Genomic DNA, 26,392 nt, shown 5'->3' with positions numbered 1-26,392 from the left:
CGACTAGTCTCAAATGGAAATGCTGCAGGTCTGCTGTCCATATGTTCTGTTTCGTACATAGTTTCCAAGCATATTTGCAGGGTTTTGTGTTACTGCACAATATCTGGCAGTAGAAGGATTTTATTTATTTATTTATTTATTAGGATTTATTTACCATCTTTTTGAAAGAATTCACTCAAGGCGGTGTACAGTAAGAATAAATCAAACATAAGCAACAGACAATTATAGCAGTAAAAATATTCAAATAGCAATACAAAGTATGGCATAGTATACTACTTATTAATACCATTACTAAAGTGGGACCAACAAACTACCACTAATGACAATACTATAAATCAATAAAGTTTGTTAAATACAAGTGTTAACTCTCAGTGCTGTGTATATTATACATTAAACAATGGGAACCTCAAACCTCCCAGTAGGGGAATTCGTACTGAATATGTAACCCTCTGCTACTTCAAGAGTCCATGCCTATCAATGGTTCCACAATAACAGATGAAAAAGAATCAATGTAAAAAAAACTCTATGAGAGAAAAATAATTGATTCAAAAACAATTGATTCAAAAACATTACTGTGGATGATAAAAGAATGAATGTAAAAAAAAGTTCTTACTATAAGAGAAAAATAATTAATTTTTAAAAAATCCCCTCGATTTAAACTAGCACAAGCTACTCGAGTGAAATGCTTTACAAAATTAACCCCCAGTTCAAATTCAAAAACTCAGCAAGCATGCCAAAAAAAGAGAAATATTACTTAGCCGACAAAAGAAATCGCTACTACAGCTACATATGTAGCTTTATGAATCCATCATAAATACAGTTCTCTTCATATTTCAAGGAACACAGTGCACTGCTAATCCACTAAACTTCCTCTTCTTCCTCAAGAGTGCCTTGTTTAGCAATCTTCTGCTGCTGCTGTATACTGCTTACAATGTCAACACAATACGTAATAGAACATTTTAATATACAGCATAGGGTATAAGCAAAGATGGAACACATAGATGGGTAAGAGGATTTAGAACATAAAGGGACTAAATTAAAGAAAGTTGCACATGAGGTCAGAGAGATGATTAAATGTTATCTCAGCTAGGGTAGGAGTGGATAAACATGACCTGCTGCAGTATATGCAACCTGTGTCACTCCTTGTGTGTGTGTGAGAGAGACTAAGAAGTTAGTTACTTCTTCAGTTAAAGGCCTGGTTGAAGAGCCAAGTTTTCACCTGCTTCCTGAAGTAAAGATAGTCTTGTGTTAAGCGGAGTCTTTCAGGCAATGCATTCCAGAGTGTGGGAGCTACTCCGGAGAAGGCTCGCTTGCTAGTATCACATCGTGAAATGTCTTTTGGAGAGGGTCTGGTCCCTTGGGAGGACCTTAGTGTCATTGGAGGTGTGTAGAGTGTCATCCTGTTCTTCATGTACTCGAGGCCATTTTCTTTAAGGGACTTGAAGATCAGACATAGAGTTTAAAATTTAGCCCTGTATTGTACTGGTAGCTAATTTTGCAAAAATGTTGTGATATGGTCATGTCGCTTGCTTCTATGAGTCTTGAAGCAGCATTCTGAATCAATTGGAGCTGGTGCAGACCTTTTGTAGTCAGACCATTGTAGAGTGCATTACAGTAATCCAGTCTTAATGTTATCATGTGTTAATATGTGTTCTAGCTTGAGACCTATCCACTGGAATAGTGGTGGGCCAAGCTACACAGCTTAAAACAGCTGAAAAGCACTAACTAGGCCTGATCACCAGCTGATGGCCTTATAGCAGAGAGCCTGCAAGAGCAGGACTGCTTGGTGAGTCTTATTGAAACCTGGGACAACTTTCAAATTGAGTGTAACACTTAAGATGTAGAAATTAATGACAAAAATGGTAAAAAGCTTGGTTCTTAAAATGGAGTTTGTCTTTATAAAATGGCTTCCAGTATCACAAGATATAAAGACACAGATCTCTCTCAGTATTAGGAAAGAGGTTTTAAAAGTGTTGAAATTGGCACTATGAAGAAATCTTTGAGAGGAGGGGCAGGTGGGCACCTGATCTGCGGTTAAGTGTGATTCAGAGATGAAGCAAGATTAGAGAAAAAAGTCCCTCTCCAATTGACTTGTATGTACTGAAAATGCTATATAAGAAGTGGGCATCAGAGCTATCGTTGGAACATTTTCCCCAATAAATCTCCAAAGAGCGAAGCTCTGGCCGGTTGAATCCAGAATCTGTCCGATGAATGTACCAAACTGAAGTCCTGATTTGGGTGAGAATAAAAGACTATTTCTTTCACTAAACTGTTTCTGTCTTTGTTTCAATCTATTCTCTCTCCTCCACCTGTTTCACAGAATACTATACACACAAGTAAGATTTCTCACTCACATAGATTTCATGTGGGAACATAAATGGCCAAAGATTCACTTAGATCCAGATAGACAGAAAGCTGTGGTCATGGGAATTAGATTTGAACTGCCGCCTTCTGTCACCCCCCCCCCCCCCCCGCGCCTCCATGACCGGAGGCGCTCCTTAGAACCCCGTGACATAACATCATGGAATGAGGTGTCACTGGAATTCAGGGAGGGGGTGATTAACAAGATCTTAGAAGAGCAAACCCTCTGTACACCTCCGTGGGGAAGGGTCCTGCGGGGGTCTAGAGAGGGATAGATAAAAACAGTGGTGACCCCGACGTTATCATGGCACGCACAACTTGGACCTCTCGATATAAGGAGAGAGGGAGCGTAGGTGTCGCAAATAATAGAAGTAGCTCTTGAATAGCAGAAACAGCTCTTGCTTAGATCTGGGGAATCAGAGTAAGTATTGAATTGAATCTAACCCTAGTCCAAGGTTCCTGACTTGTGATTTGAGAGGGAGTTTGTACTTTTCAAAAGAGATTTTGATGTCAGGTATATGTCCCTTTGTGTTAGGGACCCAGAGAAGCTCGGTTTTACTTGGGTTCAGGCAAAGTCTGTTGTGCCTAGCCCATTCTTGATTGACGTTAGACAGGTAATCTGTTTATTCAGAGCTGTACGTGAGTCAGGTTTAATGGGTATGAGGAACTGCACATCATCTGCATAGATGTAGAACTGAGTGTCCATTGAAAGAATCAGCTTAGCTAGTGGCTTGAGGTAGATGTTGAACAGAATGGGTGACAGTATCAATCCTTGAGGTACCCCACAGGTCAGTGGCCATGGTGGCGATAAAGTTCTTCCAAACATTTTGGATCATTGCCTGTCTGACAGATAGGATCTGAACCATACAAGTGCTGTTCCATTGATACCTGTTTCTGCAAGCCATGCTAGCATGATATCATGATCCACAGTGTCAAACGTTGCTGAGAAATCTAGCAATACTAACACCAAAGCAAATCCCCTGCTCGGTTTTTGTGAAGATCATCTAGTAGGGATATGAGAACCGTTTCTGTTCCATAACCGGGTCTGAATCTAGATTGACATGGATCTAGCCAGTTTCTCTCTTCTAGCCAATCACTGAGTTGAACACAGACTGTTTGTTCTATAAGTTTCCCTAGAAATGGGATGTTGGATATTGGCCAGTAACTTTCAAGTTTGTCATGGGGAAGATTATTGGTAGTTGCCCATTAGAAAGAAAAGAGTTCACAATTTTAGTGGCACCTTCTTTGAGGCCCATCTATCTTTGATGGGCAGGGGGCGAGGGAGCAGGTAGCTGGTCGAAGGTCTCTTAGGATTTTGTCAAGGCTCTCCTCTGTTATTGGGTTAAAATTGTCCCATATGTCTCTGTCAGGATGGGGCAAGTTTGTGCACTTCTGATTAACTGATTGAAGGCTGATGGGATTGCCTGTAAATCCTGGCGGAGACTTTTAATTTTGCTGGCAAAGTATGCAACAAAATCAGCTTAGCTAGTGGCTTGAGGTAGATGTTGAACAGAATGGGTGACAGTATCAATCCTTGAGGTACCCCACAGGTCAGTGGCCATGGTGGCGATAAGGTTCTTCCAAACATTTTGGATCATTGCCTGTCTGACAGATAGGATCTGAACCATACAAGTGCTGTTCCATTGATACCTGTTTCTGCAAGCCATGCTAGCATGATATCATGATCCACAGTGTCAAACGTTGCTGAGAAATCTAGCAATACTAACACCAAAGCAAATCCCCTGCTCGGATTTTGTGAAGATCATCTAGTAGGGATATGAGAACCGTTTCTGTTCCATAACCGGGTCTGAATCTAGATTGACATGGATCTAGCCAGTTTCTCTCTTCTAGCCAATCACTGAGTTGAACACAGACTGTTTGTTCTATAAGTTTCCCTAGAAATGGGATGTTGGATATTGGCCAGTAACTTTCAAGTTTGTCATGGGGAAGATTATTGGTAGTTGCCCATTAGAAAGAAAGGAGTTCACAATTTTAGTGGCACCTTCTTTGAGGCCCATCTATCTTTGATGGGCAGGGGGCGAGGGAGCAGGTAGCTGGTCGAAGGTCTCTTAGGATTTTGTCAAGGCTCTCCTCTGTTATTGGGTTAAAATTGTCCCATATGTCTCTGTCAGGATGGGGCAAGTTTGTGCACTTCTGATTAACTGATTGAAGGCTGATGGGATTGCCTGTAAATCCTGGCGGAGACTTTTAATTTTGCTGGCAAAGTATGCAACAAAATCATTGCAGTTCAGTTTAGACTGGGCAGGCTGTAGTGGGAGTTGCAGTAGGCTGTTTACTATTCTGAACAGCTGCTTGGTTGAATTTTCAGCCTGTGCAGTGCATTGAGAAAAGTATTGTTTTCTGGTTGCTGTTAAGGCTTGGTGATACTTTATTGTGTGCCTCCTGCAGTTTAGCCTGTCTTCATCCAGGCAAGATTTCCACCATCTCCTTTCCAATTTCCATCCTTCATGTTTAAGGATCCGAAGTTCTGGAGAAAACCAAGGTGAGCGTTTGTGAATGGGGCATAAGACCTTTTTTAGTGGTGCCGTTTTCTCTAATATTGCAAAACCACACCTAACTACTTCAGAAACTGTTTCACAAAGGTTAGTTGGGAGTCAAGCCAGACTCCCAAGTATCAAAAAGTAGTGATAGAATGAATTGGAATATGAGATGGTTGGGATAAAGAACCAGTAACGCAACAGTTGGTGGTTTTTTCTGGGTTCAGTAACATCACTGTTTGAGGCACACCAAAAGATCCAACGTAGATCAAAGTAATGTAAAAGGAACTTTAATGTCTTATAGAAGCTAAATTCCCAACATGGTTATGTTTTGATGGATCCTTTCTTGGGGCACAACAAGATCACACTTCAATTAAAAACAACAAGCCTGTGTGCCATATCAGTGGTTTTCATACACCCAATATAGTGCTATCAGCACTGTAATCATTGTGATTCTGGTGCAGTATTGACTTTTTGACTAATTTATACATATGCTGCACCTATTTGTCATTAGCAAATAGACCACTGTACATGCTCTGAGGCAGGAATAACTTTGTGTGTGCATGTGCTGGTAAGAGTCAGCACTTTGTTTATGGTTTATAAAATATGGGCCGAGCCCACCCCTGAAATTCCCATTCTTATATTGCATACAATATAAGGCACTCAGTTTTTCTAATGTCTGCTTTTATGTGTGTATAACCCCCAGGCAATTTTCTCATACTTGATTATGTAAAAATGCTGTTCTACCTGCTCAAATCACTTATAAATTACCCCCTTAGTGGCCAGTGTACTAAACTTCTCTTATAATGGCCATAAGTACATGTTAACACTGTATAGTGCTTACTAATGGCATGCAGATGAGGCATATTGTAAATTACATGTACATTATTGAAAATACTTAACTACTTCTCTCGGGTGTATAGTTTTTTTGTGTAGGTATTGAACTATTTTGTACTGTTTTATATCATTACCTCATCAGTACTGTTTTTGCTGCAAGATAATTTATGCATGTTAAAGCACTTTTAACACATGTAAACCAGCTTGTGCTTAATACATGTCATCATTTGTGAAAACATTAATGCACTTTTAACACATTGGCCATAATTATAACATTCACAGTAATGATCAGTGTGAAAACACAATGATTTTTTAATACATTTTAGGTAAAGCAAAAAAACGTGTTTGTTGAGAAACAAAGAAAAAAAAGTGAGGCACTAAGCAAATGAAAGGCCAGCTCTTAACTTGCTTGAACAGGACAGTGTTGCTATATTTTTCTATTTTGTGTTCAGCAAATTGACTGGTGCATACTCTACCATTACCATTTTTCCAAAAGCAATCCTTCAAGCAAAATCAGATGGGGATCTTTTCTAATTATAGTGCTAAGTACCTAGTGGTGGTGTTTTGTTAAATTGCAATCAACATAGAAAGCATAGAAAAATGTAGGCAGATAAAGACCCTGGGCCTGATATTCAGACCACAGGAGGTCGTCGGGCTGCCTCCCGCAGTCAGCGCTGAGCGCAGCTGTTCAATGCCGAGCTGTTTCCGGTGACCGGCATTCAATATCCAGGTGTATAAGTACATAAGTATTGCCATACTGGGACAGACCAAAGGCCCTTCAAGCCCAGCATCCTGTTTCCAACAGTGGCCAATCCAGGTCACAAGTACCTGGCAAGGTCCCAAAAAACTACAATACATTTTATGCTACTTATTGAAGAAATAAGTAGTGGATATTAGTAGTGGATTTTCCCCAAGTCCACTTTAATAATGGTCTATGGACTTTTCTTTAGGAAGCCATCTAAACTTTTTTAAACCCCGCTAAGCTAACTGCTTTTACTACTTGTCTGGCAACAAATTCCAGAGTTTAATTACACGTTGAGTGAAGAAATATTTTCTCCGATTCATTTTAAATTTACTACTTTTGGCCGATATTCAGCAATGGCCAAAGTTTAAAGAGGCCAAAGATATACCTGCTCTTTTGACAGCCAAATTTGGCCACCAAACTTAGCCAGCAATGCACTGAAAAATCGGTGGATAGCCGGTTATATCGTGTGATATAACCAGCTATCAGCTGAGCACTAACTAGCAATATTCAGGGGGAGATAACAGTCTATCTCCTGCTGAATATTGCTGCATAACCGGTTAAGTGCCATTTAACCAGGGAGGAGCCATTCCTGGCCTGTTAAATGGTTTTAAATATCAAGTGGCATATGGCCTATCCAGTCTGCCCATCCATGCTATGTACTCTCCTTATCACTCCCTAGAGATCCTATGTACTTGTCCCAAGCTCTCTTGAATTTAGAAACTGTTTTTGGCTCCACCACTTACACCGGGAAGCCGTTCCATTAATTCACCACCCTTTCAATGAAGAAGTATTTCCTCAGGTTACTTCTGAGACTATCCCCTTCACCTTCATCCTATGCCTTTTCATTCCAGAGCTTCCTTTCAATTGAAAGAGACTTGCCTCCTGTGAGTTTATTCCATGTAGGTATTTAAATTTCTCTCTCATATCTCCCCTCTCCCACCTTTCTTCCAAAGAATACATATTGAGATCTTTAAGTCTGTCCCCATGCTCCTTATGACAAAGACCATTGACCATTTTAGTAGCCACCCTCTGGACCAACTCCAACCTGTTTATGCGGTCTCCAGACTTGTACACAGTATTCTAAACGAGGTCTCACCAGAGTTTTGTACAGAGACATCATCACCTCCTTTTTCCTACTGACCACTCCTCTCCCTATGTACCTAAGCATCCTTCTAGCTTTCGCCGTCACCTTGTATACCTGTTTGGCCACCTTAAGATCATCACATATGATCACACCCAAGTCCTGCTCCTCTTTCGGGCACAAAAGTTCTTCACCCCTACGCTGTGCCATTTCCTTGGGTTTTTGGAGCCCAAATGCATGACCCTGCATCTTTTAGCATTAAATCTAAGCTGCCAAATTCCAGACTATTCCTCTAGCTTCGCTAAGTCCTTCCTCACGTTATCCACACCATCAGGGGTGTCTATCTTATTGCAGGTTTCGGTATCATCCACAAAGAGGCAAACTGTACCAAACAGCCCTTCAGCAATATTCCTTACAAAAATGTTAAAAAGAACCGGCCCAAGAACTGAACTTTGAAGTACACTGCTTGTAACATCCTTTTTCTCAGAATGAGCTCCATTTACCACTACCCTCTGTCACCTTCCACTCATCCAGTTCTCAACCCAGTCAGTCACTTTAGGGCTCATACCAAAGGCAATCAGTTTATTTATTAGTTGTCTATGCAGAACTGTGTCAAAGGCTTTGCTAAAATCTAAATACACCACATCTAGCACTCTCCCTCGATCCAACTCTCTGGTCACCCAGTCAAAGAAATTAATCAGATTTGTCTGACAAGGCCTGACAAGAAGGTACCCTGAGCAACAGGGCATTCATTTCAAGTCTGGAGAGTATATCAGCCTTACCTTATCAGGAGCACAATGCTTGAAGAAAAAGAATACTGAAAGCTTTCATTTTGGTTTGACTTGAGGCAGTACTTATAATTGGGCCACTTGAGAACAGTATTCCTTCTAGAACTGTCTAAAATCATCCAAAATATGTTGTTTGTTGCTCTTTTTAATAAGTTGATGGTATACTGAACTAAAGCCTAAATGTATGAAACATTCATTACATCACTTATAATCAATGCCTCTACTTTTCTACCATACCTAAGGGTAGATTCTGTAGGATGGCATAAAGACCTCTGCTAACAAAATTGTAAATCTGTCTGGGAAATTTTCCACATGCCTATAGTGAAAAATATGTCCTTTTATTACCATTTAACTAAAAAAAAATGAGTATACTTAAAAGCGTCTTTATTTTAGTCATATTTCACAGAAAGCAAAGGTAGCTATTTTGGAGAGTCAGTCCATCTGTCTGTCCAACCATCCATCTGTTTGCTCATTTTTGTTCATCTGCCAACAAACATATGGTGTGAAGATAGAAGAGGAGCAGAAGACTAGTGTTAGTATGATGGGGAGGCTAGGCCTATTACCCTAAGAATGGAGGAGCAGGAAGTGAAAGTGGGAAGGCCAGGCACTCCAACCGAAAAATGACTGGCGTGGTTCTCCACTCCAAGCTGGTTCAATGAAGCAAAGAGTTAGTGAGGTTCTTATCTGTCAGCAGCTGAAGATACTACAGACTGGAGTAGAACAGAAGTCAAAATACAGCAAGAGGTGGGAACCACACTGGGTGAAAACGTAGCAAGTTAGCCATAAGTCTGAGATAGGAAAGAGAAAAGAAATCAGAGAGGAGAGAAATTAGGTATCGGAGAAACTGATTCACATCATCCACATGTACACTTCCCTACCTCACCCTCCCTACATACACACCCTTTTTCACCTCTCTTACCCCCTACACACACCTCTTCACACACAGTTTCTCCAGATCCTTATTGGCACCCTGACATACTCTTAAAATTGTCCCGCCTCATATTCCAAAATACTTAAACCCCACTGTATCACTATCCCATAGCCCCATTCAGCAAAAGATGCCTTTGTGCAATGCTTAGAGCATTCCCTTTTCAATTTTTTTCAATAATTATCTATTGAAAACCAAGTTACTTTCAGCACATATCTATATAGAAATAATCCAATTACATTTTCTTTAAAAATTATTCTTTCTGCATATGCTGGCCCCAAACACTCCTTCACTCCCCTAGCCATCCCCTGAAAATCTCTCTCCTCTCCCTACACTCTCCCCCAGTTCATCCCACAACCCCTTTCACACCCACCAGCCAGTTCCATTGTCCCTCTCTCTTCTTCTCACCACCCTGCAACAGCTGTCTTTTTCCTACACCATGTGTCTTTCAGAATGTGAGCTGCACGGTGACCAAAATCCTGCACTGTTCTCAAACTTTCATAAGTACAGCTCAGGGCTTTGCACAACACGTGGCTCACATTCACTGAGAGTTGTATAGTGCAAAATGACAACAGTACTGACTTTGGACAGTTTTCCTCCTCCTGTTGGTTAGTAGAGCTGACTGCTCACACAGAGACAGTTGCACTGGTGTTTTCCTTCTGTCATGGGCTCACAGAGCCAGCGCCTCATAAATTCTGGCGTAATACAGTAAATTCTGCACCCAGATTTCTATGCAAATTCTATACTGCACAGTTACGTAGAATTTCCTCACCTCCCTGATACCAAAGGTAAATACAGTCTGTATTTTCTATGCTAAGATTGTCACTGTGATGGCTTAGCTAGATGGTGATGGGCATTTAAATGGGTGGGGGGGGGGGGGTAGAAAATAGGCTGTTGTGAATGGTGCCATAATACCAGTTGAGACTGGCTTTAACTGAGCTAGATAGTCAAATGAATAGAAGTCATCTGATGAGCTAAACAATAAACAAATGTTTATTTTCTGTTTTCTTTTTATTCTATTCAACCCAACAGAAGTTGGAAAGAACTGTACAAACTGAGTCACAAATAGCTGGTTAGCTGACTTTTTAAGAAGCAAATTTTTAAGCATTTCTAATATTTTACCCGGATGCAGGTGTAAGCTCAACATAGCCTTATGTATTTATTGTTTTAGTAAAGCTTTTACAATGGACTATTTTTTGGCTTTTTGCTTATTGTGCCTTGTGAATGCGCATTCCTTGTTTTCTGTCATGAGTAGTTTCAATCCTCAACATACAAAGCAAAATCTCATTACTGTAGATAAAACTGTTTTTACCCATGTAAATTCCTTTGAAAAATTGTCCTCCAAGATGAATGTCTGTTGACCTGTTCAGTCATCCCAGTTTTTCTGGTCTATGTTAAGGATTTATCTTGCATGCCAGCCTTAGAAGCTTGGCTGTTTGTAAAATATCACCCTCTTACTCGGATACAATTTTTCTTCCTCTTTCTTTACCATATCATGAGTACACAAATTCTCCTACTTTTAATGGAGATTGAGGATCTCTGTTCTCAAAAAGGAATTCCTTATGATTGCATTTTTAATTTTTCTCGTCATTGAGTTTACTAGCTCTTTAATTTTCTTGCTCTCTGAAGTCATTGGTCACGTTTAAAAAAAAACAACAAACAAACCTAGATATTGTCATAAAAAAATCTTTGAGACATACAAGCAGTTTAACAAAAACATTTCTTTTTCATATTTGGCCACAATTCACATGCTTATCGGTCAGTAACAAGAGAGTTTTTCCTGGTACATTCTCTAAAGCTAGCCTACTAATATATAATTAATAGGGATGCAAGTTAATCGCAGTTAACTCTGCAATTAATGCATTAATTATTAATTATGATTTTAAAAAATTAATTACAATATAAAAAAATTAACCACGTTGCAGTGTCTCCATTCTCCTCCAAACATCACTTCTGCTCTCTTCCACTCCCAGCCTTGTCCTTGGCATGTCTGGCATCTTTCTCCCCACCCGCGATTCATCATCATCCCCTATCCCTTATGTGCCAATCTAACTTAAAGGTGGTCTTCTTTTGGCAGCATTGCTATATGCTGCCTGCGGCCTTCTCTGAAGCTTTCCGTCTGGCCTGTCCTTTCTCCTCTGACATCACTTCCTGTTTCTGCATGGGCAGGATGGTATCACCTTTAAGGTAGACCAGCAGAAGGGTGGCAGATACTGAACCCCAGGTGGGGGAAAGGAAGTAAGTTGCAGACCCAGAACTGGAGGGTCCACTGGTGGAAACTCTGGCTGAGGTGGTGAGTTCCTGCAGCCATGAGAAGAGTTTGGTGCTGCTCACTACCAGGTTTGGATTGCTGCTCATGGGGGTGGAGGGGAGGGAGGGAGAAGTGCTGGACAATGGAAGTGAGAGAAAGAAAGAGAGATAATGAACCTCGGGAAAGGGAGAGGGAGGATGGAAGATGGAAGAGAAAGAGAGAGATCTGGGATTGGGAGGGAGATTATCAGTCCTTTAGGGAATGAAAGGGGGATGGGATTTGATATACCACCTTTCTATGGTTACAAAGTGATTTGCATATTATATACAGGTACTTATCTTGTACCTGTAGCAATAGAGAGAAGTGACTTGTCCAGTCATAAGGAGCTGCTGCAGGTAATAAATAAATAAAATACCTTTAATTGTGATTAAAATTTTAGCTGCAATAAAAACATTTAATCGAAATGCAGTCCTAATAATTAAACTGATGATGGGAATTCGAAATGCCTAGCTTTTTGATTAAACTTTCAAAGAAAACCACAATACAGTTGTGATTCTTAGGTTAATCTTACATTTATCTAAAGGATGAAGAAATCTGTCTACTTCTCTGATATTAACTGTATTCAGCTTAAAAATAATTGACAAATTAATCCTTTCACATCACTGCAATTGTAAAGGTGTTTGGTTTAATTAGGCTTGTCTGAATGCCTTATCTAATCAAGAATAAAGGTTGTAGCTTAGACAGTTAAGGTCTAGAGGGGCTCTCTATTACCTGCCAAGAATGTACTTTTTAATTATTGATTCCTACCATTTCAAATTGAAGACCTTCATTTTGTGTTCAGTTTTCAACCATAGGGCATTACAGCAAAATATGCAATTGATTTTTCATACAGAATAGTGAAGCCCTCAAAACAGTACTGAAGATCACCTGCACTTTTAAAGTATTCCATCATATGTTCCAGATGTTAATGCATATCTCCTTTGAAAATCTTCCTAATAAATTCTTTAAGGTAATTTTATAAAGGGGCACATATATGCCCTATTTGGTATATGTGGTAGATGTGGTCACATATGCATGTAAATGACCTCTTGCAAAATACAGACCAGAGCAGTCCTGCATTTTTTTAAACGATGGCATGTGTTTTTGCTGGTGGACATGCATGGGGTGTAGTTTGAACAGACCATAGGCATAGCATGGTACCAACAGGGGGCAGAGGGTGGTAGTAAATGGAATCCACTCGGAGGAAAGGAAGGTGAGTAGTGTAGAGCCTCAGGGGTCGTACTAGGGCCGATTCTGTTTAATATATTTGTGAGAGGTGCTGCTGAAGGGTTAGAAGGAAAAGTTTGCCTTTTTGCAGATGACACATATTTATGCTCATTTTCAAAGCACTTAGCCTCCCAAAGTTCCATAGAAACCTATGGAACTTAGCCTTCCAAAGTGCTTTGAAAATATGCCTAAGTGTAACATAGTAAGTGATGACAGATAAAGACCTGAATGGTCCATCCAGTCTGCCTAATATTCATTCTCAATTCTAGATTAAATCAACAATGAATGTGATCATGGTCTTTGTTGTTTCTAAGACATAGACTGTAGAAGTCTGCTTGGCTCTGTCCTTATGTTCCAACTATTGGAGTTGCCTTCAAAGCCTATCTGAATCCGTCTTGTCATTTGTGGGAGACAGACTGTAAAAGTCTGCCTTGCACTGTCCTTATGTTCCAAATTACTGGAGTTTCTGTTGAAGCTTTCTCCAGCCCTTCCTAAACCCGATTGCTATATGCGGCACCCAGACCGTACAAGCCAGCCAACACCGGCCTTAGTTGATACAGCTAGAGTAGCCATCTAAGCACCACTTGATATGCAAACACATATGTAGCCCTTTAAGTTTTGTTTTTTATACCATTCATTTTCTAATTAGAGATCCTCTGTGTACATCCCACGCCATTTTGAATTCTGCCACAGTTTTTTCTCCACCACCTCCCTCAGGAGGACATTCCAAGCATCAACCACCCTCTCCATGAAAAAGAATTTTCTGACATTACTCCTAACTCTACCACCCCACAACTCATTCCATGTCCTCTAGTTTTACCATTTTCCCTTCTCTGGAAAATATCAGTTTCTATATTAATACCTTTCAAGTATTTAAACATCTGTATCATATCTCCCCTGTCCTTCCTCTCCTCTAGAGTATACATATTCAGGTCTTCCAGTCTCTTCCCATATGTCTTTTCGCACAATCTTTGCACATCTGTTACTGTCGTCAAGGTACATTCTCAACTGCCCCTTCAAATAATATTCATTTATATTATTTTTCTTCATTTAAAAATACTTATATCCTACACCATCTACCACTCTAGGTGGCTTACAAATAACACATACACTATAATACATGTGCAGCGCCACTTTAGAAAATTTGTGGATGTTGGCATATAGAAGTTTTTGGCAAAACCTCTAGCACCTGTGATGTATTTTACAAATGCAGGACTAAACATTGAAGCCTAATGCAAAATTGACATATCTCCGTCCCCTGTCCAAGGCATCTTAAAGGCATTCAAAAACATAACATATCAACGGCAATGTTTCAAAATATGGTAATGTAAAACATTTTATTAAAAGTTCACATAAAATAGCCCACATTAGCTCACAGTCTCATAGGACAAGTATATAGAGTCCGCAAGGTCCCCACCGCATCCCTAGTGTCTGTTCAAAATGTATAGGGCCAGATTCTATATATGACGCTTAAAAATCTGCTCAGAAAACATTTCCGCCTAGGTCTATTCTGTGATTTAGACGCGGTATATAGAATATTCTTAATTGATATCCCAGTGCCTAAAACTATGTGCCTCCATTTACACCAATAAAAATGTGGCGTAAATCCCTGCACGTAGATTTACATAGACTGGGCCATATTTTATAACAATGCGTGTAAATTTGGGAACGCCCACAAACATCCATTTCCCCACCCAGGGATCCGGGTCCATACTTAAGATTACAAAGCTTTCCAGAGCACTATTTTATTCAGACGTAAGAGACGTTGCAGCTCCACAACAAGATCCACAACTGTTTGACAACTACAAGAATTGATTTCTCTGATCGCAAAAGACTCCTGATGCAGGCTCGGTAGGCCGAAACACAGCTGTGTCAAGTCTTGCTCACCGATAAGTAAACTTTAGATTTTTATCTGGAGCGTCTTGTGTTTACGTTTAGTCATGTTCGCTGTTTTGTTTTTGGATTGGATGTACATCAGCATATACTGTATCTAGATTTTCAGAAAGCTTTTGATAAAGTTCCTCATGAGAGACTCCTGAGAACATTAAAAAGTCATGGGATAGGAGGCAAGGTTCTGGTGTGGATTAGGAATTGGTTATTGAACAGAAAACAAAGGGTAGGGTTAAATGGTCATTTCTCTCAATGGAGGAGGGTGAACAGTGGAGTGCCACAGGGATCTTTACTGGGACCAGTGCTATTTAACATATTTATAAATGATATGGAAAACGTAATGATGAGTGAGGTGATTAAATTTGCAGGTGACACAAAACTATTCAAGGTTGTTAAAACACTTGCGGACTGTGAAATATTGCAGGAAGACCTTAGGGAATTGGAAGACTGGGCATCCAATGGCAGATGAAATTTAATGTGGACAAATGCAAGGTGATGCACTTTAGAAAGAATAATTTGAATCATAGTTACCTGATGCTAGGGTCCACCTTGGGGATCAGCACTCAAGACAAAGATCTAGGGTTCGTTGTAGATAATATACTAAAATTTTTTTGCTTAGTATGCAGCGTTAGCCAAAAAAGTAAACACGATGCTAGGAATTATTAGGAAAGAGATGGTGAATAAGACCGAAAATACTATAATGCTTCTATATTGCTCTATGGTGCGACCGCACCTTGAGTATTTCATTTAGTTCTGGTAGCCATTTCTCAAAAAGGATATAGTGGAATTACAAAAAGGTTCAATGAAGAGCGACCAATATGATAAAGGGAATGGAACTCCTCTTGTATGAGGAAAGGCTAAAAAGGTTAGAGCTCTTCAGCTTGGAAAAGAGACAGATAAGGGGAGATATGATTGAGGTCTACAAAATCCTGAGTGGTGTAGAACAAGTAGAAGTAAATTGATTTTTACTTGTTCCAAAAGTACAAAGATTGGGGACACCCAAGAAAGTTACATGGAAATACTTTTAAAACAAACAGAAGGAAATATTTTTTCATTCAAAAAATAGTTAAGTTCTAGAACTCTTTGCCGGAGGATTTGGTAACTGCAGTTAGCGTATCAGGGTTTACAAAAGGTTTGGACAAGTTTCTGGAGGAAAAGTCCATAGTGTGCTATTGAGATAGACATGGGGAAGCCAGTGCTTGCCCTGGGTTGGCCACTGTTAGAAACAGGATACAGGGCTAGATGGACCATTGGTCTAAATTGGGCATGTTGTCCCCCATATTCTGTAATAATGTGAGCAAATGCTAGGATCGCACCCGTTCCGCTTATGACCCTCCGATTTCCATGCCCCCTTTTTTTCTTTACTTGCACATAAAATATAGGCGCTGATCCCTCACCTAAATGTACACATATGAGTTCCAATTAAATCTTATTAGTGCCAATAATTGTTAAAAAGCCAATTATTGGCACTGATTAGCTTATTCAATTTATGTGCACAGTTTTTGGTGACTTTTATAGAATTAGGGAGTATGTGTATGTTTATTTAAAAATTTGATATATTGCTAAATTTTGGAAACACCAAGTCTAAGCAATGTACCAACAACATATGGGGTTAGGGGCCCTTTTACTAAGCTTTGGTAAAAAGGGCCCTGCGCTAGAGGCGGGGGCCATTTTTGCTGCGCGTTGAGGCCCTTTTTATCTCAGCAGATAAAAAAGCTGAAAAAAGAAATGGCCATGTGGTAAGATTGAACTTGGCTGGACTTACCTGCTGTAACTGCCAGGTAACCCCCAGCAGAAATATTTTTCAAATATATCCACTAGCACTGGAAATGCCGCAAACTGGGAATGGAACTACCACCAGCACCTGTGTTGGGCCGGCGGTAGTTCCGGATTGCTGAGCAGTAAGCCTGCATTGGGCTTACCGCCACTTTGTAAAAGGACCGCTTAGTAAATAAAGTGTGTACAGCAGAGAGTCCAGCCAAGGTACGCTACAGAAGAACAAGAATACACCCAACAGAATCCAGCCAGTGTTTCCCCAAAGAGAATAAAAATTTCATCAGAAAGTTTAAGCAAGGTAATGCTTAGAGATGAAATTGTGTACATACTTTTTATATCTAGGGGCCCTTTTAATAAGCCGCATAGTCGTCTACGTGTGCCCAACACACGTCAATTTGGAGTTACCGCCCGGCTACCGAGTGGCCCGTGTGGTAATTTCATTTTTGATGCACATCCACTACACGTGACAGAAAATTTATTTTCTGGCGCATGGCGAAAATTGGGCAGTAACTCCGACTTGACGAGCATTGGCAATTACCACACGGTTAGCACGAGAGACCTTACTGCTGAATCAATGGCTGGAGGTAAGGTCTCAGACTCAAAATGGACACGCGCCAATTTTTATTTTGCCGCAAGTCCATTTTTGGCAAAAATTTTAAAAAGGCCTTTTTTACAGGCATGCTAAAAAATGGATGTGCATGCACCCAAAACACGTGTCTACACTAGCGCAGCCCATTTTTCAGTGCTCCTTAGTAAAAGGACAGCTTAGATATTTCCCCATTAAAGATCATTGTTGTCTGTTAGGCCCACCCCTATGGACTGCATATTGTGGATAGCGCATAGTTCCTACTCTGCACTGCCACATCTAATTAATATGGGTCCACTGATCACCACTTCTAGAGAAGGCATAAGGGACTCAGTTCTATAAATGGTGCCAAAAGAAAGCACACCAAGTGCTATTCTATAAATGGCTCTCAAAGTTGGGCACCATTTATAGACTAGCACTTAGCGCCAAATTTTAGGTGCAAGGATTTATACCAACTAAGCCCTGGTTTAAATCTCTGCACCTAAATTAGACACAGATCTCCTGAATTCTGTAACACTGAAATGAAATCCTAAAAATGTCCGTGCCCCCTCCTATGGCCACACCCCCTTTACAGATCTGCACAGAAAAAATTACATACACATCTTTATTAAATAGCAACTATAAAGATGCATGCATAAATTTAAATTATTACCAATTAAGATAATTGATCATTAGTGCCCAATTATTAGCGCTAATTGGCTCATTAAGCAATTCAATTGCACATACAATTTGGGCATGCAGCCAAATTTACACACATAATTTTGAGCGCTATATATAGAATTAGGGGGTAAGTTCTTTCATGTTAATTGCAAATAAATTTAACACGCAGTAAAGAACTTTTCTATGCTGTAACTGCATGGATCAAGAACCAAGGAGTATATAATTTAAGCAAACCAGTGAATCCGAAAGGTGTTTTGAACACTTTGCATGTTGGATTGTTTTTACTTCAGACCCTGAGCTACACAGTTTGCTTACATTAATTATACATCTGTATTCAAGACTCCTGATGCAGGTGCTTCAGCACCAAAACATGCTGCCATGTCGAGTCTTTTAGGTGTAGTCGAATAACACAGTATGTACAAAGATCCACTAGTCTTCCTTGTGTTTTTGGAAGAACCATCCACTCCTCACCTACTCCATGGTCCCTGATTAGCTTCGTTCTTAGGGACTGGTGTTCCTCCACTTCACGTGATTTTTTTTATCTGTAACTGCATGGGACATGCTGGGTATGCCTCAGTAGTTAGCACCCAGGTTTTGCACATACACTCATTAATTTTTTTTCGGTTAAAACATAAGAGAAAGGGAAATGGGACTTGATATACCGCCTTTCTGAGGTTTTTGCAACTACATTCAAAGCGGTTTACATATATTCAGGTACTTATTTTGTACCAGGGGCAATGGAGGGTTAAGTGACTTGCCCAGTGCCACAAGGAGCTACAGTGGGAATCAAACTCAGTTCCCCAGGATCAAAGTCCACTGCACTAACCACTAGGCTACTCTTACTGCATTTTAGTAAAAGGTCCTTTAGTTCACATATTGAAAATGTGCTTTTCTTACTGCACGAGATTGTTCATCCATCAAGTTTGAATAACCAAAATTACCACACTTTACTACATAGATTCCTTTTACCTGCTGTTCTGGTACCCACATAGAAATTAAGCTTTCTTGAACAGGGACTTGTTGCATCATTTTTGAATTTATTATAAAACAGCTCGGAGCTATCAAATAAGTATGCTTATGATAAAAAAATCTTTTTTTATTCTGAGATCAGATGTACAAAGTATCATTTTTGTTTAAAGTTCATGATGAAAATACTCAGACTGTTAAAATACAAATTCTGCCCTGCTTTTTATGATATTTGCAAGCTTTCCTAGGCCCTTTTTTAATTAAATAGGTTGACTTTGGGGTTCTTTTTCCAAACTGTGCTAGAAAGTGGCCAGCGATGTGATAGCACGTGGGTTTGCCGCATGCTCCAGCCACTTTCTAGCATGGTAGAAAAAAGCTGGAATGATCTTTCACTAATGGCCTGCACTAATTTCACAATTGGCACATGCCAATTCCCGCCTGAGCCCTTACCACCACGTATTTAGTTGGCGGTAAGGGATCACATGTTAATCCTGCAGTAATCAGGCAGCACACAACCATTGCCGTGCGCTGCCTGATTACTGCAGGACACGCCTACCCCCTGCCCCCCATGCTAGAAAATAATTTCTATTTTCTAGGTCGGGAATCAGCATGCACTGCTCACAGCAATACCGCGGGACGCCTCAGTGCGCCCTTCGGTGGTGCTGTTTTCACATGTAGTTATTTGTGCAATAGCCCTACCACCCTTTAGAAGTGTTTAGGATTTGTTTGCTTTTTCTGAAACTGCTAGATCAAATTTCATAGCTGCAAAGATGCCTCTATGATTACGTAGGCAACTTATGCCAGACAATTATTACCCAAAATGAAGCATAAATTAAATGTTTATTACCATGCATTAGCTTCATTTGTCTTGAATTTGTGTTTCTTTGTAGGTGAATGAAGTAACAGTAGAACAACTAGTACAGCAGCATCCTCATATCACCTTCAGTACAGTTCTACAGGACTGTAAACGAACCTTGGAGCGGGCCTATCAGATGGGCTGGATACCCAGCACTTCAACTGCCTCTTAACTTTCTGTGCAACGTGGGAAGCATTAAGGAATTAGACAGGACTGAACAGGAATCGCAGCTATAGAATATTTTATCTTTTTTGAGAAACTTTTAAACAAACTATGTACTTAACTAATTTGCTTTCATATATCATTTTTATTTTGAGGAAAATGTATGCAAAAAGGTCTGTTTTTCCAAAGCAATTTTTACTTTTATTTTAAGTTGAGTGATTTATCAAGTAACTTAATTTTGTGACCCCCCCCCCCCCCCCCACTCCTTATAAAACATTCTGCAGTTTTATGACGCATTGATTTAGAGGGTTCTCTTGCTTTTTTTTTCTTATAATACAATTTCATTGTATATCTGATAAGTTATAAAATTGCATCATGCTTACTTTGATGTAAAGCTGTCTTCAAATGTTAGAAGGAAATGCTCAGAAATACATTGCATCCTTTTCATATGTATAAGCAAAATGTGGACACCTAGGGCTATCTTTATGAAGTGAATTACTATTGGTAATTCTGTAAATGATTTGAGTTCTGTATAATGCTGAAATTTCTATGTCATTGAGGTGTTTCTTTTGGCCTGCAACTATGTTAATTCCCATGTAACTGGTAACCATGTTGTTGGCCTCGGTAATAGAGGGCAGAAACCTTATCTTCATGCAGTTGGGATCCAGATTTGAAGCCATTCACCTGTTTTAGGTTATTTGGTCATCTACAGTAAAGCATTGAAATACCAATATTTTTTTCTAATTTGAAGATTAGCAGCAAAGCAAATGATGGCAGCTGCTGAATGACCGTGGCAAACGTTTTCATGAATTTATTTTGTTTTAGAATCACTGACTATACCTTTATTATTATTCCCAGCTAATATATTTTCCTTTATGTTTTCTTTTCTGGTATTTTTATAATCTTTGGAGTTCTCTCCTGGCACCTTGTTCCTATCTATGGGGGAATGCATTGCATATGGATAATGACTGGAGAAAACAAATATAAATCTTCTTTCATCCTAAAATAAAGCTGTCTCATTTTCTTTTTACTTCTCCTTTTATAATTTTGCTGTAATGATTATAATCAGATTACCCAATTTCAAACATTGATTTATATATATGAATTTTTTGAACAAAGATAAGAAACGTGCACCATCATACTAGTCTCCTTATATTTACTACCTTAAATCTGGGATGATAAACATTTTTACAGTTTTCACGCTCTCTTATATCCTTCCTCTCCCGTCTATATGGTTTCCTCCTCCTGTCTATACCTACAGTCTCATTCCCTTGTTGTCACCTACATTATTTGTGTTTTTTGTTTTATGTTCAGAAGGATTGTAGTCAACCAGCTCATCGTCAACCTATGGGTTTGCCAACACCCACTGCAAACTGGACATATGTCCCAGTCATCTACTCAAATCCGCCCCTGAGCGCTTCATAGCAGACCTCACATTCCACCTAAACTTTATGCTACAATAAGGTCTCTTCACCGAGGAATATGGCAACATCCTACTCACCCCAATACCAAAAGACGCCAAGAAAAACACAAACGATCTAACCAATTACCGCCCAGTTGCGTCTATCCCTACTAGTAGTCAAACTGATGGAGAGCTTGGTGACCAAACAGCTTACGCAATACATGGACAAGTTCTCAATACTACACGACTCACAGTCAGGATTCCGCCCCCACCACAGTACTGAAACTGTCCTAGTCACGCTCCTGGCCAAATTCAAGCAAGAAATAGCCACAGGTAAAAGTATACTTCTCCTCCAATTCGACATGTCAAGCGCATTCGACATGGTAAACCACAATATACTACTAAGACTCCTTGGCCACTTCGGGATTAATGGAAATGTACTTAACTGGATAAAGGGTTTTCTAACCACCAGAACTTACCGAGTAAAATCAAACTCAAACATATCACCACCGTGGAAAGCTACCTGTGGAGTACCTCAGGGATCACCATTATCACCAATACTCTTCAACATGATGATGATCCCACCGGCAAAGGCCCTATCCAACCGAGGCCTCAACTCGTTCATTTATACAGATGACGTCACAATCTACATTCCCTTCGGTCATGACTTGACAGAAATAACTAATGAAATCAATGACGGCCTGAACATCATGGACTCCTGGGCAAATTCATTCCAACTGAAACTGAACACTGAAAAAACACACTGCCTCATCCTCTCATCTCAACATAACAAGTACAAACCCATAACCATAAACACCCTAGAACACACCCTCCCTACCTCAGACAGCCTAAAAATACTCAGCGTCACAATTGACTGCAACCTTACCCTTGAGAGCCAAGTAAACTCCGTAATAAAGAAAATGTTCTATTCAATGTGGAAACTTAAATGAATAAAACCTTTCTTCCCGATGGAAATCTTTTGAAACCTAATACAATCAATGGTTCTAAGCCATGCAGATTACTACAATGCAATCTATGCAGGATGTAAAGAACAACTCGCAAAAAAACTCCAGACCACCCAAAACACAGCTGCCAGGCTGATATTTGGTAAATCACGCTTTGAAAGTGCTAAACTCCTCTGAGAAAAGCTGCACTGGCTCCCAATCAAAGAACGGATCATCTTCAAAATCTGCACCTTTGTCCACAAAATTATCTACAGCGTAGTCCCAGGATACCTGACAGACCTCATAGATCTACCAACCAGAAACAGAATCGGATCATCACAATCATACCTAAACTTACATTACCCAAATTGCAAAGGACTTAAATACAAAACAACTTATGCAACCAGCTTCTCCTACGTAAGTGCACAACTATGGAATGGACTCCCAAAAGCTGTAAAAATAATCCATGACCATCTAAACTTCAGAAAATCACTAAAAACCAACCTCTTCAAAAAGGCTTACTCAACCGATCCAATGTAAATCACCACACCCAGCAACACAGCAGAACCAATGATCGTACTGGACAATATACAATCTTCATTCCCTTCGACCGTCACGGTGCCTGACACACACCTACCTCATTCGACCACAATACAACCTTGTATTTGTTATCAACCAACTGGCGAATGCCTCTACGGTATTATGTAAGCCACATTGATCCTGCAAATGGGAAAATGTGGGGTACAAATATGACAAATAAATAAATAAAATACATTGTTCTATTAGCTGTACTTCATTTCCCCTTTCATAGCTATATTTTGAATGTCTTCAATTAAATCTGTCCACTTCTGTCTGTGAAGGAGGCATGTATATAGCACCAGTGTAAATACATTTGCCATTCCCTCTTTCCAGATTGCCGCCAGTGGCTCTTCCTTACCACGTAGGTCCTTTCAACTGGGTGGCTTTATATTATCTTTAATATATAATGCCACTCCCCCTCCCTTTCTTCCTACCTGTCTTTCCTGAACAGATTATAGCCTGGTATAATTATATCCGAGTCGTGGTTCTCTGTGAATCATGTCTCTATGATCACCGCTAAATCCAAATTAGCCTCTTTCATGACAGCCTCAAGATCTAAAACCTTATTTCCCATACTTTGGGCATGAGTTGCCTCTTTTTTTGTGTAGAGGTACTTAGGGCCCAATTCTATATATGGTGCATAAATTTATGTGTGGTAAGCAATTATGCTTAAGCGTATTCTAATTATCACGCATAGATTTACGCGTAATATTTAGAATACGCTTAGGTGTAGTTAATGTGACTGAATCTATGCGTATCCATTTATGCCAATGAAAAGCTGGTATAAATCCCTGCACATAAATTTACACGCACTGGCCCTTAGTTTATAACTGTGCGCATAAATTTTGGAATGCCCACGAAACACTCTTAAACACGCCCATAACCATGCCTCTTTTTGCCTGTGCACGTTAGATTTTGCCTGTACGCGTTATAATTTAGGCTTAGCATATTATAGAATATGCTTAGCAATCTATGCTTGCAAATTCTAATGTTTGCCAATTAGTGCTTGTTATTGCTTGTTCAGAGCTGTTAACACTAATTGCCTTGTTAAGCCAATTAGGTTACACACATAGTTATAAAATACGCCTGGATTTATGCACATAAACAAGTGCAAATCTAGGTGCGATATATAGAATCTGGGGGTTAATGCTTCACTTATCTGGGGGCTTTGACCAACCTGCCCCAATGATTCTAGTTTAAAGCCCTATTCAGTAGGTTAGTTAGTCAACCGCTAAAGACACTTCTTCTCTGCATTGGTGCTAAGGCCACTTTCAGCACTACTGGGAAATGGCTGATTTTTTTTTATTTTTCCAATAATGGCCACTAGCTAATTTCCCCATTAGTATATGAGCACTTATCAACACCTATTTTCTAGGCAGTACAGGCTCACACACTAACCATGTGCTAATTGGTTAGCGCATGGCAATGTAGCTGCATTAATCAATTAGCATAGAACACGCCTATTCCGCCCCAGACCTGCCCCAGCACTACAAATTATATATATTTTTTAGTACGTGGATAGCGTGTGCACATGCAAAAGCTACCGTGATATGCCTGAGTGCACCCCATGGTAGTGCTTTTTAACATGTCATAAGCACACATTAGTTCTTACCGCAGCTTACTAAAAGGGCCCCTAAATCGTTAAAACATTTGCAAAGTGGCAGTAAGATTAGTGACTGAATGTAGGATACATGACAGTATTACATGACAGTATTACCCAATTTCATGGCATTATGTTGCATATACAGTATTGATACCGTACAATATTTACTAGTGATTGTATTCAATGCCAAAGGAGGCTTATTTTAGGCCAGTCATTAATTTTGATTTGTCCTTGTCAGCTAGCCCAGACCTTGCAATGCAACCCACGAAATTTGTTGTTGTGTCATCCTGTCAGAACTATATAGATAAGATCAATACAAGCTCAGACTTTTTCTAGTGCAGGCCCATAATGTAGAATAATGATCATATTATTTGGCATTGAACTTTTTGAAGTTTTGCTTATGGGAGGTTTTTTATGCCCATGATGTGATTGCCCACAAAGCTGTGACTTTTCATTATATTAAAGTCGGCGAGACTCTGAAGCTTTTTCCTCCCATTTGTAAAAAATTCTTTTTATGAAAATTGAATGAAATACATACACATGAACTTTTTTCAGTTCCTAAGGGAATTGTATTATACACAAGAAGAGTGTTGGTTTGGATATTCAGGAAGAAACAGATTTATGGTTGTTCAGAAAGAAACTCACTTGATTAACTTTGAAACCCTCTGGACTGTGCCTGGGAGGGTTGGTTAGAATATCAATGGTTGGTAGATGGGGATTACTGATCAGTATTTTGTTTTGTTTTTTATAATGTTGGTCATATTACTTTAGTATTTTTTGTATTTTTGTTTACTATAAACTGCTTAGGATCATAAAAAAGGCAGTCTATAAGTAAAAATGAAATTATCAGACATTTCGACACACATTTGTTTCATGTATATACCAAATCATGGCAGTGGTGTAACATACATTGAGGTGTATTTTCAAAGCACTTAGACTTACAAAGTTACATAGGGGGCATTTTCGATATGATGTCTAAGTCAAACTTTGGACGTTTTACTAAAAACTTCCAAAATCCAAGTGGGGAATATAGTCATTTTCAAAACAGAAAAACATCTTTTTTTTTTTTTTTTTCAAAATTGGCTATTTGCTAGATGTTTTTGTGCTCTATGCATTTAGCTTTTTGGTCCATTTTCAAAAAATAAATCCAGGTGAAAAATGCACAAAATCAAGCCATTGGGATGTTGGAGGAGCCAGCATTCATATTAGACTAGCCACACAGATATCCCAGTAGAGCAATGGGGCACCCTAGGGGGCCCTGCAGTGGACTTCAAATAAATGCTCCCAGGTACACATCTCACCTGTTGCTCCCTTATCTTGTCTGCTGAGCCCCCCCCCCCCCAAAAGCCACTAGCCCCAACTGTACACCACTACAATAACCCTTATAGGTGAAGAGGACACCTGTATGTGGGTACCGTGGGTTTCTGGTGAGTTTTGGAGGGCTCACAGTTTCCATCACAAGTGTAACAGGTTGGGGAAGGTATGAGCTTGGGTCCACCTGCCTACAGTGCACTTCACCCACCACTAGACTACTCCAGGGACCCACATGCTGCTCTAATGGACCTGAGTATTACATCTCATACTGGCATAGAGACTGGTAAGTAATGTTTGAAATCACATTTTTGGGAGGGGGTCAGTGACTACTGGGGGAGTAAGGGGAGGTCATCCCTGATTCCCTCCAGTGATCATCTGGTCATTTAGGGCACTTTTTTTGTGCCTTATTCGTTATAAAAACAGGTCTAGCTCAATCTTAGTTTTAGTCATGGATGGTTTTGTTTTGTTCCATTATGGCTGAAAAGCATCCAAGTGTTAGGAATGCCCAGATCCTGCCCCTGACATGCCCCCTTGTGATTTGAACGCACTTCTGATGGACTTCATAGAAAAATGTCTAAAAATTGGTTTCAAAACTGCCATTTTGGACATTTTTGTGAGAAAAACGAACAAATGCAGATTTATACCACTTTTTGGATGTTTTTCTCTTTTGAAAATGAACCTCATAGTAACGTATGAAACTTTGTAAGTCTAAGTGCTTTGAAAATGAGCCCCATTGTTGTCTTCCTCCTCCCCTAGTCCCCTTTCTATTCCAGAATTTCCTTCCCTCCCTTCTTTAAAACAACACCCTCATCTCTGATTCCCATTGTTCTTATTCTCCCTTGCCTTCTTCTCCCCACCCCCTCTACTAACTGTACAATCTTATTCTATATAAATGAAAG

At 39.7% G+C, this 26,392-nt stretch overlaps 1 protein-coding gene across 1 annotated transcript in view; it reads left to right on the top strand.

Annotated features, from left to right (window-relative positions):
- Positions 1-20,721, top strand: part of FBXL17 (F-box and leucine rich repeat protein 17) — a 679,280-nt gene extending 658,559 nt beyond the window's left edge. The window contains exon 9 of the mRNA XM_030193453.1: positions 19,524-20,721. Coding sequence (XP_030049313.1) covers positions 19,524-19,661 — 138 coding nt within the window. The 3' untranslated portion in view covers positions 19,662-20,721. The remainder of the gene's footprint in view (positions 1-19,523) is intronic.
- The last annotated feature ends 5,671 nt before the right edge of the window (positions 20,722-26,392 follow it).

This window comes from Microcaecilia unicolor, chromosome 2 (assembly GCF_901765095.1).
Source record: "Microcaecilia unicolor chromosome 2, aMicUni1.1, whole genome shotgun sequence".
NCBI classification, from domain to species: Eukaryota; Metazoa; Chordata; class Amphibia; order Gymnophiona; family Siphonopidae; genus Microcaecilia; species Microcaecilia unicolor.
The sequence above is the reverse complement of the archived record's forward strand: the minus strand, read 5'-3'. Positions and strand labels throughout refer to the sequence as shown.